The sequence below is a fragment of the Papilio xuthus genome, unplaced genomic scaffold (genome assembly GCF_000836235.2).
Source record: "Papilio xuthus unplaced genomic scaffold, Pxut_1.1 DF825783.1, whole genome shotgun sequence".
NCBI classification, from domain to species: Eukaryota; Metazoa; Arthropoda; class Insecta; order Lepidoptera; family Papilionidae; genus Papilio; species Papilio xuthus.
Genome location: NW_013532866.1, coordinates 1,076,793 through 1,091,650, shown reverse-complemented (window position 1 = coordinate 1,091,650; position 14,858 = coordinate 1,076,793). Strand labels below are relative to the sequence as shown.

At 35.2% G+C, this 14,858-nt stretch overlaps 1 protein-coding gene across 2 annotated transcripts in view; it reads left to right on the top strand.

Moving 5' to 3' along the window:
* Positions 1-14,858, top strand: part of LOC106125769 (golgin subfamily A member 4) — a 62,615-nt gene that overhangs the window by 14,183 nt on the left and 33,574 nt on the right. For both annotated transcript variants that reach the window (XM_013323100.1, XM_013323099.1), the window contains exon 2: positions 2,233-2,401. In XM_013323100.1, coding sequence (XP_013178554.1) covers positions 2,328-2,401 — 74 coding nt within the window. In that variant the 5' untranslated portion in view covers positions 2,233-2,327. The remainder of the gene's footprint in view (positions 1-2,232; positions 2,402-14,858) is intronic.

The following is a 14,858-nucleotide window of genomic DNA, read 5'->3' as shown; positions in this document are numbered from 1 at the left end:
CCAATATTTTTTAAGTTATTAATATCGACCAATAGGCGACGAGAGAGCGTCGGTGGCTTAGGGGTTTCAGCACTTGACTTGCAATCTGCAAGTCCTGGGTTCGAATACCGACATGTACCAATGTGTTTTTCGATTTTCGATTGACATATGTACATTTATCCGACGTTCTTGCGGTGTAGGAAAGCATCGTGATGCAACCTGCACATATCTGAGATGTAATTCAAAGATATGTTTGAAGTCAACCAACCCGCACTTGGCCAGCATGGTTGACTCTGGCTTAGTCACCCCTAGCTTAGGGTAGACTCCGAGCCCCTCAGTGGGAAGTATAGTGAGTTGATGATGAATGGGCGATCAGTAGTTTTTTAATATATAAGTGGGAATTTTGGAATTTTATCGATAATCAAATTTTTTTAATACTTATTTCTAATATAGTGAAATCTAGTATCATGAGTACAGCCCTGGTTTAATAGGACAGGGTTGTAATCAAAAATTATTTACGTAATAGATTCAATCAAAGTCATTCACTTTTTAAACGTTTAGATTAGAGCCTATTGTATCTAGTTCAATGGGATGATTGGGCGCAAGGTCATGATAGAATACATCTGTCTGTCTGTTACTTCGGCTAATGTATGTAATTGTTTCATACGTCATCCGAGTTACGACAGTTAAGAAATGTTTAATATATTATATATTTGTAGTATTTTCGACTTTATTGTTTATAGTATAAGTGTTAGTTTAGTTTGATTTATTATGTTATTATAATTTCGACTTGTTCGCACGGAATTAAAAAAAAATCTCATAATTAGTCTATGTGTTCTTCCAGACTATGTTCTACATGTATGTCACAGCGAGATTCATGCAGCCGTTTTGGAGATACCTTCTAACAAACATACATCAAAACATTCGCATTTGCAATATTACTAGCTGTCGCCCGCGACTCAGTCCGCGTGGAATTAGAAAACCTTAATAAGTGGCCTATGTGTTCTTCCAGACTATGTTCTATATGTGTACCATCATTGAGAGATACCTTCAAACAAACAACCATCCAAACATTAGCATTTATATAAGTAAGATGTGATTAAGTGGAGTTTGAGTTAAATCACACTTTGACTTTTTAAAAAGCGTGGCGTAATCAACGCTCAAGTGTTACATGAGCAAATATAATTTCCCTGAGTCCGTGTTATGTTTAGTTCACGTAATATCCTGCAAGAAACATAAGGTCTGCAAATCAAGAAGAAATTCAAGAAGCGAGCTTATCACTATCTCAAAGGCCGGCAACGCATCTGCGGTTCCTCTGGTATTGCTGATGTCTATGGGCGTCGTTGAGCACCTCGGTGTTCCCGCTGCTCGTTTGCCCCCTTCTGTTATAAAAATACTGTGTTTTGGTATGATAAGGCAAATATTACTAAACATACCTAGCTATTTGGGTTAGGGATATAAGGTTTTAATAGATGGGGGGTTCCTGTATCTTCAGGGAACACAACGCTGCATGAGTAATCCAGCAAGACGCTTCCTAATTCTGCCAAAATACCAAAACGACTGCTGTATATAGACATTTCCTAGTTCTAGATGTGTTGCATACCTTAAATGGATAGAGACGAGACGTACCGATAGGATAGTTTCCCTTCTTATACGTCCCCGCCCGAGCTATGCCTAAAGCCTCTTCCCATCTTACATGAAATACTTATTCGTGCTTTGGAAATCTATGCTTAAATTTAAATTGTTTGTAATCATGTTTTCTCTGCCTATACAATAATATATAGCTATCTCTTTTGTTCCTATTAAAAAAACAGAGATAACAATATGTTTTTGTGCAGGAGTACAAGTTACGGTTAATCTTATATAGTCAGGATACCTCTATATGTTAAAACATAATCTTTTACTTTGTAATAATCATAAAAACTGTTTTATGATTCTTACAATATCCTCTCTTAAATGGTTGCCATAAAGTTAACTACTTTGCATGTTATTTAACTGATATTTTGATAACAGTTTTAACCGTTTTTAATAACGAACTCATGACTTTTTGAACGTATTACAGTGTGGTGAGCTTACATGACTATGTATTTTATCTCTTACTAATATATTCCGTGTAAAAGAGACGGAAAATGTACTCTATATTTGATTAACAGTTACGTAACGGCACGCGCGAAATGTAACTTCCTTTCGCCCGCCATATTGGATAAGTCGGTAATCCGCGTTCCGAATTTAAATTGCTTCAAATCTTTGCAGATATGTGCGGGTCATTTCCTGGGCTGTGATTGGTTAGTTTGGTGACGCGATGACGTAATCTCGCCTCTGATTGGCGGATAGTTTCCCGCGTTAAGATGTCGGGTCTGCCGGCAAGGAGCGATGATGTTATCAATGGTGTCGACGTACGGGAACAAGGAAGTGCCTTAAGGTTAGTTCTATTACCCTAATTAATCTCCTAATCTAGATTTGTTATAATAAATCTGCACTAAATTAATTAGTGTCCGGACTTAGAGTTGAACGATGTTTAATTTATACTTTTGAAGACTTTTTTCAAGTATAAACTAATAAAATAACCAGCAAACATTGACCTGTAGATAATTTTCGCTTATGTTAGTGATCGTAACCATGAGTTATCAAAACTATACGAAAAGATACTAAAGGTACGCGTTCATTGGCCGGACGCATCGCACGCATGGGTTAAATGGATTTGCTTTATCTTACGATGCGGATGATGAACGCAGCGCTATGTAAAATCATACAAAGCAAACTAAAATCCTCAGTGGGCCAATGGACGCGTACCTTAACAAACTGTAAGAGATTTCTTATCGGCATGTATTAGATATTTGGGTTGCCAGGTGACAGTATCAAACGTCCAAACAGATAAAAGGATTTTTTCTTATTAAAATGCATTTGAAAATTTCACTTAAATCTGCGTCAAATTACTGGTTTAACGGATTTCTCAATTGTTAAGATTCGTCGAAACAATAGAAGAGAAAAAAGATTTCTCAAGTGATTTTCTTTTTTTTATTACCTTTACGGGAAATTTAAGTTGTTTCAAAGTTACGCTCTAAAAGTTAATTGGTACAGCGTTGTTTTTGTACAATTAGGTACAAGGTTCGAATCCCGTCATGTACCAATCTGATTTTCGATTTATATATTGTTAGGAAGAAAATCCGACAGTCGGTGTACTGGCGCAACACTAGCCTCACTAAAATGTCGACGTTTATGTCCCCTCACTAATCAATCTGCCACTTGACTTGGTAATGTAAGGGCGCCATTCGCGCCATTCGTGCCAAAGGATTCTCACTAATAATGTCTAAAAAATGGACATTCATACGAAGTTCTTATGGTGAAGGAAAACATTGTGATGCTGCACATATCTGTTGAATTTCAAAGCTATACGTGAAGTCAACCCACACTGAGCCAGTGTTGCCTATAATTTAGGGTTAGGCTCCGAGCTCAGTGAGGACTTATAGTGAGTTGATGATGATGACATTAAAGTTAAGAAAACATATACGAGAAATATTCAGTTTCGTCTTCAACAAAATCCTGTAAGTGAAAACAATCTGACTGTCAAGATTTGTTGGTCTAATATGCTTGGAGTTCACGCAATTAAGGCCTTTATTACTTACTGAATAAAGATTAGTTTCGTATTCCGTCAGTGTTCAGTAGAGCGAATAATTAGTTATGCTGCGTTGTTACGTTAGCAAAGATTTTTTTGATATAATTCTGTATTCAGTAGACCTTAAACGAGAAACCGTCTTAGCTTTCAACTAGTTTTTGCTTAATCTTTTTAAAGTATCAATAAATGGATTTAAAGTTATCTTACGTTCGTTTCATCTCTTACCTCTGGTTTCCTCTGGCATGAGAATCGTCACCCTTTTTTTTCTAGAGAGGAATGCTTTATGCATACTCCGCGCCCCTGGGAGGACGCGGTAGTTATGTGGGATTCTCCTCCATAGCGGAGGCATACCCACTAAACCTCTCTCTACCTCCAACGCATCGGGACGGGGCCACGGGCACGCTTTCGCTCTCGTCCGCGGAGAACCGTCATCCTAGTAAAAAAAACTTTTACCATATAGAATTTCTTTGCCTCTTATTTATAATTTCACTAGTTGTCGCCCGCGACTCCGTCCGCGAGGTAATTAAAATTAACGTAATTAGTATCCTATGTGTTCTTTTAGGCTATGTTCTACAACTATGCCAAATTTCAACGAGAGCTATGCAGTCGTTCTGAAGATACCTTCAAATAAACATCCATCCATCTGAACATTCGTATTTATAATATTAGTAAGAAGACACGTCCAGTGATCGCTTAAAATTGATTAAATAATCTATTCGATCTATACATTTGTATCATTCAGTTCAAAGACCGGGTTATGTATGGATGTTTTGTTGCGTGTGAACCGGACAATTCCGGATGCATCGGTCGACATCGATGGGTGACCAATTATTGACTTATGTTATTGACTATCTTGAATAGAAGCAATGTTAGTCTATATGTGAATTTCTGATACCAAATTTCCGTTTAAAACATATTTTTATCTCTGTTTTATCAAAGATAATGACAGGGATGACGATATGTTTTACACAGAGATTGAAAAGAACTGTGTGTAAGTACATCTTGAATGTCAAGAGTTATTTGGCCAGACTGACAGGAGTTTTATTGTGTGGGTGATTGATTCTGTATGTTTTATTTTCATCATCAGCTCATTATACGTCCCTACATAGGGGCTCGGAGCCTACCCTAAGTTAGGGACTAGGCCATAGTCAAATACGTTGGCACACTAGGATTTGACTCCACATATCTTTGAATTTCTTTACAGATATGTACAGTATCACGATGTTTTCCTTCACCGTAAGAACGTCGGATAAATGTACATATGTAAATCGAAAGTCAAAAGACATATTATTTTGGTGTTTTGGTTCGTATTATTTTACGTAGTATAGTAGTGCAGAGTTAGTTAAGGTTAATTATATTTTAATTAACTTTTGCATTGTATTGCAGTGATAAATGTTACTAACAACTTTCAAGAACAAATCGTAACTTATAACCTCGATGTGACGACAGAGAATAAACATTGAACACAGTGGTTGTCAACCTTTGGTCGATTATATTAATATAATAATACTATTTTCAATCTTACCTCTTACTAATATTATAAATGCGTGTATTAGGATGGATGGATGTTTGTTTGAAATTATCTTGAGAATGGCTTGAGAGTCTGGAAGAACACATAGGCTATTAATTTTAATTCCGCGCGGACGGAGTAGCGAGATACTGCTAGTTAACAGTTAAATTGTGGGTTTTTATTATTGAAAAATTTGAAAAACATGCGTCCTCTTCTTTTTTTGAACAAATGGTATGGATTAATAAAATATGTCGTTACCTAATCAATTTTCAAAATATTATTAATTCGAAATTTCTAATGTTATGCAGAAAATGCGAAAACTTGATTGATTGAATTGAAAAGTTGATTCTACTAATTCTGGCAATTATTGTTCCTTGACTAAAAAAGGTTGATTACCACTGGACTAAGGTAATTATTTTTTGTCGTTTACGTGACGAACACTTTAAAAGACAAAGGAAACGACGTAGAGCCAAGGCCTTTGATGTAATTATCATTGAAACCAGTTTATATTCATTAATAAATTTTATAGTAATAAAAAGTTCGTTGATGAAATAAAATGATTCTCATAAAAAAAAGTTTACGTGAATCAGGTCACCTGATACCGCTGCGTAAAAAATCTTACGCAAAGTTTTATAATAAGGGGTTGGATATGTTATGAATTTTAATATTTAACAACTAGCTGCCGCCCGCGAATCCTTCTAAGACTATGTTCTACACCCGAGCCAAATGTCATCAATTTCCATTGAGGTGTTCAGGAGAAACCTTCATACATACCTTCTTTCCAAACAGTTACGACTTAGGGACCATCAAGAAAAGAGCGTACACCTCCATTAAAGGTCGGCAACGCATCTGCGGTTCCTCTGACGTTGCGGATGGCGATAGGCGTCGGATCAACTAATTTTAAGCGATTCGTTGCTCGTTTGCCCCCTTCTCCTATAAAAAAAAATACAAACATCCATCCATACATACATTCAACCATTCGCATTTATAATATTACTAAGATAAGACTATCATTCTTTACCTATGGAATAGATTGTCAAACATTTAAGATAATCATTTAAAGGGACATATGGAAATGACCATTATTTTACTCTGGCAACATTAGCTGACGTAACACTAATGAAGCAACGCAGATGTCGATGTGTTTACACTGTATGTTTACTATGTACAAGGCTGTCGTAAATGGATATAAGTAGTTAAGAAATCACAGAACGCTTAGGCTATTTTTTTTAAATTCTACGCAGACGAAGTCACGGGCGACAGCTAGAAGTACATTAAAAAAATTAAGACATTGAAATTATAAATTTATAAGAATAAACGAACCATAAATTGTCGTGTTTTTTGTGTGTGACAACCCTAGATATTTTAGCATCGCAATAGTAAACAAGATGGCTCTTATCAGTGATAACCCAAATCTTAACTGTAAATATATGATGGAACCATTTTACATGTCTTCTAGAAAAATCTACGTAACATCTGTTGCACGAATAGACGACTTGGGAATTACTGCGACCACACAGAAGACAGGCGTCAAGTGGAAGAAATTCCGCGTTATGTCCGATGACTATTTAGCCCTAAATTAAGTTCCCTTTCCCTTACTTATAAGAAAAGGAAGGTAAAGTGGATTTTACGGTGACAGGGAAGCATATGATTGGGAAATATTCTCTTCTTGTAAATTATCTCCTCCGACGATTAAAGGTAGCAATGCTATTGCGTATGTCTGTTGCTAACAGTTGCTTCGCTATTTCGGCGAATTAAAGGTGCAAAGCTGCTTGCTTGTTTGCCATCGCAATATAAAAAACATAATTACAAAAATAGATAATGCTAAAATCAACTCTCGATTTGATACTTCTATTATACTAGCCGTTGCCCGCGACTCCTTCCTCGCGAGTTGAAAATAGACTTAATAAGTAGTCGATGTTTTCTTCCAGGCTGTGTTCTATATGTATGCCAAATTTCAGCGAGATTTATGCAGCCGTTCTGGAGATATCTTCTAACAAACATCTATCTATCCATTCGTTGAAACTTTCGCTTTTACTATATGTTTTATTATGTATTGAACAAAAGTATATAACTGTGTATTGTTGATGGTATTCAGATTGTCTATAACTAGTTAAGGCTTCATTTTAACCTTGAACATCAGCTGTTATTCCATTATGCGGTTATGTATTACATAAATACATTGTTAAGGATTTATATATTTACATATACGTTGAAAGATATCTTTGTTCCAGGCTATGATCTACACCTATGCCAAATTTCATCTAGATCTACACAACCGTTGTAGAGATACATTCTAACAAACATCCATACATCCAATCATTCGCTTCACTATCGGGGCTAGACGTCATTCATTTGCTTTGAAGCGATTCCATAAAGAACTTCAAAATGTAGAAAACTGACAATAACTTTTGATAAGTGACGTTAATGTCGCGCCTCAGTTCCATACTAATTGGAAGTTCGCTATGGAATCGCTTCTCAGCGAATGTACTTTATTTTTCTCAAGACAAAGATAAAGTGCGAATGCAGATCTGTTAAGGCGTCTAAAGGACACACACACAATACTACAGATACTTATATAAACAATCTTTGTTACTTTCATGTTTTTATTCGAACCATAGACGTTGTAATAATATTTTATCATCGCCTTAAATAGACTAATCACGTCATATCAAAACTTCCTAACCTTGTAAAGCTTGCGCGATTGCAAGTGCCAATACAGGAGCTATGACGTGTACTAATTGTAACATATTACTCGTAATATCAATAGCACCGTTTTAGGTATTACAAGGTTTTATTCTACTAGCTGTCGCCCGCGACACCGTCCGCGCGGAACTAAAAACAAACATTATTAGTAGCCTATGTTTTCTTCCAGGCTATGTTCTATATGTATGCCAAATTTCATCAAGATCTGTTGAGACGTTCCGCAGATATCTTCAAACAAACATCCATCCAAACATTTATAATAGCAAAAAAACTTAAGATGGTATTTTGGCCAAAGACTAGGCTTTTGATAGCAATTCTCCTCAAAATCAAATCTACTTGTAATTGGTTTCTGAAACCAATGTAATAGTAGGTTTCTGAGAAACCGATTAATATGTTTTATAAGGAGATTTTGGTCTCCGGAACCTATGGTTAAATGTTTAAATGAACTAGATAATGACATTTAGTCTGTGGAACTTATAGCACTTTTTTAACATCTTCGCACGAATTGTCCCGGCTCGCCCGATCAAATACCACGACCACACAGAAGACAGGCGTCAAGTGGAAGCAATTCCGCGTGCAGTCTGATGAGTGTGCATCCCGGGGCCTAATTTAGTCCTCTTTCCCTTCACACCCTTTTTCTTATAAGGAAAGAATGGGAAGTGAATGTGGACTTTCCGGATGAGAGGATGCATGGAAAGGGAAAAAAGTAAAGAATAAATTTGACATTTATAATCTTTGCCACTCATACTATATCACAGATAAAGCTTCTAGTATCCGATCTCTTTTTCCTCAATATGATGAATATATATTTTAGTATAAATGCGTGTAGGAAATGATTTTTCACGAGCTTTGATGTGTAGCGGACGAGTCGCGTCGAATGCGGTAACAATTAAATTGATGCAACTCGACGAAAGGTCGATGGCCGCCATGTTTATTTCTAGCCGGTCATAGATCAGATAACGTGCGTACTGATCGTTGTTTTATACCTATAGTTTATTTGCGGATGGAATTAATATGGATAAAAATTCGATAATAGGCAATGCGAAGTAAAAAGAGTAATTTTGTGTTGCTATTTTTTTATTTATAATGACGAGTTGTTGCAAAAAATTGGAGAAAAAAATTCTTCGTTCCTGTTTTATTGGTTTCATTCAATTGTGTTTTTTAATAATTCTGTGTGGATGAAGTCGCGGGCGAATGGTAGTAAACAAATAAATCTAACCACAAAATTACCTCTCACATTGTAACCACGTATAACGGATGTCTGTTGGTCTGTTTGTTGTTAATTTAAAAAAAAAAAAACGTTTCTTTGAACGTCTCATCTTTGAGTTGAAATTCGGTTAAGCAATAAATATAAATTCTTTGATGTTATAAAGTTTAATCCGTGTCCGTTTTTGGTTTGTTTAATCTTTGATTAGGTGTTAATTGATGGAGATTACATTTTTGAAATCGCTTGAATTATTGTAAAATGGAACGTAATTATATATATACTAGCTATCGCGCGCTACTACGTTTGCGCGGTATTAAAAAAAAACTTAATAAGTAGCCTATGTTCTTCCAGACTATGTTCTATATCTGTGCCAAATTTCAGCAAGATCTGTTTAGCCGTTCCGGAGATATCTTCAAACAAACATCCATCCATCTAAACATTCGCATTTGTAATATTAGCAAGATTAGTAATACGAATACCGGTGTTCATAATAACGTTAAATAGTTTTAGAAAAGTTAGTAATGAAAAATATTTTTATTTTAAACTTTAGGGCACAAAACTCAGATCTACCAGTCTTTTTTTCGTTAATCTTTGATTTAAGTTTAACAGTTTTTTATTATTTTGTTTGTATATTTATTTCATTTAGTTCTAATTTCATAATAGCAGTTCCTTTTACATATAAAAAGTTTATTTTTGTTCAACATTAAAATGTTTAAATGCGCTTCCCTACGATAGGATGTTTTTATACATTTTTTGAATGACATAAAAAGCTATACGTCGTAAATATTAATAAAGTGCTAATAACCAGAAGTTACTAACACATTTTTATTGCCTTATTGAGATTGTTTTTATTTACGAAATCTTTGATCGTAATTTTCAACATCTATACTAATATTATACAGCGGAAGAGTTTATTTGTTTGTTTGTTTAAACGCGCTAGTCTCAGGAACTACTGGTCCGATTTGAAAAAATCTTTCTTTGTTGGATAGTCCATTTATAGAGGAAGGCTTAAGGTTATATAACATTACGCTGCGACCAATAGGAGCGAAAGTCTGTGAGAAATGCAAAAACGGGGAAAATTATTCACATTTGACGACTTTAGTTGAGCTGCATAAATATATGTATGAAATAAACCAACGTGAGTAATCAAAATATAATCGCGATAGTGTTTCCGATAACCACGCGAACGAAGTCGCGGGCACAGCTAGTATGTATATTATGTTTTGCAATCTGTACGTGTGAAGTATTAATGCGAACTTGTGAATCATGACCTCTTATAAGTCGCATCTATTTTTAAGCTTTCTCCGAAGGTGATTCAGTTTTGCATTTGCTGACCGTAATATGCCTTTTATACGTAGAAAGTCGTCACAATTTACTTATCTAGTACAAGTAGGGTTTGCAGAATCGGCAAATAATACGATAAATTCTTTTATTGTTTTTTTTTCGTATATGTCTATAGTATTATAAGAGTACAGTCAGACAATAATATTGTTTACTAGTTGTCCGCGAATCCGTCTGCCCGGAACTAACACAATTAGTAGCCTATGTGTTCTTCCAGACTATGTTTTTATGTATGTCAAATTTCATCGCGATATGTTTAGCCGTTCTCAAGATACCTTCAAATAAACATCCATCCATCAATCCGTGTAAACATTCGCATTTATAATATTAGATTTTGTAATTATTCTGCATAGATACAGAAGACCTAGGTTAAATTTAGATTAACCGTTGGTTCCTGAGACCATAATGTATGTAAATATCGTCATATCTCTTTATCTTTGAAAAAACATTGATAATATGTTTTAAATGAAGATTTTGGTCTCAAAAACCCACGATTAAACATTTGGGTTACTTGTCTTTAATTTGATAAATGACACGTGATAATAAATGTAAACAAAACACAATTTTACTGGATTATATTACGACATAAGGATAAGGATATGTATATCCTTATCTATTACAAGAAAATGTGTGAGATAGATATATTTTCAGCTGAATTTTATACTTGTATTGGAATTTTCCTTATCTTACTTCTTGCTTATATTATAAATGAAAAAGTTTAGATAGATGGAGCATAGTCTGGAACAACACAAAGGCTTTTATTTAGCTCATATCAAGCTCATCATCAGCTCACTATACGTCCCCACTGAGGGGCTTGGGAGCCCACCCTAGTTAATGGTGACTAGGCCGTAGTCAACCACGCTGGCCAAGTGCGGGTTGGTTGACTTCAAACATATGTTTGAATTTCTTCTCAGATATGTGCCAGGTTGCATCACGATGTTTTCCTTCACCGTAAGAATGACGAATAAATGTACATATGTAAATCGGAAATCGGAAATCACATTGGTACATGGCGGGATTCGAATCCAGGACCTGCAGATTGCAAGTCAAGTGCTTGACCCCTGAGCCACCGACGCTTTTCACGTTTCTCTCATCTCTTTTCGGCTTTCTTACGTCTTTTAGCCAGTCCATTTATAGAGGTCAATGAGAGCTTCTTATAAGGGATGCTTGTTTTATCTATTTCCTAGTGAGTCAGGGACCAAATTTATCTTATCTGAAGATAATCTTATCTCAGTTCGCTAGATATGTCCTTTAACGAGTGTTAGGTAAATTCACAGTATAGATAATTTATTTAGGGTTGACACTGCGTTATCTTACCAATATTATAAATGCGAATGTTTAGATCAGTCTTTCCCAAAGTGGGCGATAACGCCCCCTTGTGGGCGCTGCATGTCTCAAGTCGCGGGTTATAGCAAAAGTTTCGTTTAGAATTCTCCGTTAATATACATATATAGGTCACAATAATTAATTAATTTATTTTAAGTTATAGTGGTTTTTAAATATGTGAAAATATGAGGCCGCTAAAAAATATTTATTCTCAAAGTGGGCAGTAGACAAAATAAGTTTGGGTATCACTGGTTTAGATTGATGTTTGTTAGAAAGTATCCACAGTACTGCATGGATTTTAATAAAATTTGATATAGATGAAGAATATAGTCTGGAAGAACATATATGGTACTCATTATTTTTTTTTAATTCCGCGCGGACGGAGACGCGGTTGTTAGTTAGTTTCTTATTGACAACCCTATTATGTTTACTCATTCATATTGACCTTGGGTTTAATTCTTATCAGCAACATCTTTAAGAAATAGTTGCTTTTGTATAGTTTATATTTCGTCGTAAAATATTGTGATATAAAAGTGTGAAATATTAAGATGCTAGTTACATTTACAGTGGGTTTCTGAGAGATATGTGATAGATTTTGATGTCAGAAAAAAACGGTTAAACCCGATAAGTATGTATAAATGATGTTTGTTAGAAGGTATCCCCAGAATGGCTAGACGAATCTCGTTAAATTTTAGCATAGATGTAGAACAAAATCTGGAAGTACACATAGGCTACTAATTAAGTTTTTTTTTAATGCCGCGCGGACGGAGTCACTGACGAAAGCTAGTAACATTATAAATGCGAAAGTTTAGATGGATGGGTGGATGTTTATGGGAAGGTATCTCCGGAACGGTTGAACGCATCTGTGTTATTTGGTATAGATGTCATATATAGCCTCGAAAAACACATAGGCTACTAATTAAGTTTTTGTCATGTCGTGGGTGTCGGATAATTTATTTACTGTGAATTTGTACTCTTAAAACGTCTTCAACATTTGAGCCTCGGTTCTCTGTTAATAATCCAAAATTTTGCTTCTATAAATCTTCCATTATAATTAAAAATTAACCTGTTTTTATGTCAATGTTTCTTTAATGCAAACTCTTTTAAACATTCTACAAACTTTAGCTAAAGTTTGAACGATGACATCAGGTATTGACGCAAACGTACGCATGTATGGCCTTTGGAATGCCGACTCGATAATAGCTCGTAAATCTTGTATACACACGTCCAAAATGTTACGTATGGTAAATACGTGTGTTGATATTAGATGGTGTTGTACTTGATTTGATCAGGGTACAGTTGTGTTTTCCTGTCAATATGTTTAAGACTGGATGAATAGAATATGAATAGATTACTGGATATTATTGGAATTTGTTTATTTAAGGTGGCAAAGGAGCGAGAGGCCGTCACAAATCGCTGAAATAGCGTTGCGACCATAGACATACAATTGCTATGTCTATGGTAGAAGTTTACCTAAATTTAAAGAACCAATGTGAAGAATAGTTCCTATCTATTAGAAGCGGAAGAGAGGGAGAAGGTAATAATAGCCTATTTGTTTTTCCAGACTATGTTCTACATCTGTGCCAAATTACGTCAAGATCTGTTGAGCTGTTATGGACATACCTATGAACATACCCATCTAAATTTTCGCATTTATAATATTAGTAAGATTGGTTTTGAACAGAGTATATTCTTTATGTTAAATCCAGTCCCATAAACCGGTCCCAATTAAAATCTAAAAGCCTGTAAAACAACCACGACCTAGGCCCGCTATCGTGTACAGCCCTGGACACGGTCGTTGTGGGTAGATAGATATTTATGCACGGAACGAGTCGTGAAGGTATTTGAATATTAAAACGAATGGAGTAAAATACTACGTAATATTTTGTAGTTGATCAAGATTACATCGATCGATCGATCGAGAGATTTTAATGTCGCAACAAAAACAATAAACTAAGTAAACGGTAATCATTTCTCACCACTTAAAAAATAAATTAATTAATATACATACATACTAATGGTTAAAGCCAATAGCCTAATGGTTAAGGGTACGGATTTCCGATCATGAGGTCGGGAGTTCGAATGTTGCCATTCGACTATTGTCGTAAACCATGTCCTAGCATAAGCCTACAGCTTAGTTGGACTGGTACAAGGAATATTAGTAAATATACAAAAAATTGCTAATATTAAAAAAAATGTTTCCTATAAAGTTGTTTTGGACTTTAACATCATAATTTCCTTGTTTTTTAACATTTACCTTCCGATTAACCATTCGAGACTATTAACCTTCCGAGAGCCGTACTCGCTGAATAAAGATGAGGTTGGAAAATTGAACGGTAAATTGTTTTTAATACACTAGCCGTCGCCTGCGACTTCGTTCCCCCAAAGTTTATAGAAAGTAGCCTATAATATGCTCGCGGTCATCAGCTATCTTCAAGTCAAAATCGGTTCAGCTGTTCTGAAGATTAACTGGACGAACGCAACCTTGAGGTACAATACAAACATAGAAAAAATTAAAAAAAAAACTGTAAGAAATGTAATTTAATTTTCTACGATATAACATACAGACACTCCAATTTTATTAATATGTATAGATTACAAAGTTATACCACCGTTATGACTTATAACAATAAAATTATCCACAAGTATTACACAAGTAAGATCTAGCCCACATGAGCGTTGGAGCTAAACGCGCAAACCTCTAGCGTAATCTAGACTCTCGTGTTACCTAGCCTCAGGTTACCTAGGGCCGGTTCTAACTGTTTAATTCACTGAGATAATTGCGGTACATGTAATTAACGTAAAGTTGATATGTGGGAATTAATAACAGATTTATATTTAACTAGCTGTCGCCCGAGACTTCGGTCGCGCGGATTTAAAAAAAAAATAGTAGCCTGTGTTCTTCCAGACTATGCCAAGTTTCAACGAGACTTAATAACAAACATCTATCGAATCATCTAAACTTTCGCATTTATAATATTAGTAAGACTAGCCGTCGCCTGCGACTTCGATCAACACCTCATTTCACAACATTCAAGTGCAAAATCTGACAAAATAATTTGTGTTTCAGATATAATTTGACAAATAAGTTAAGTAACTTATTCTTAGATATTGCGAAATAGGAACTTAATTAATGAAGTAAGATATTTAATATGCGGAAGAATTTTAACTTA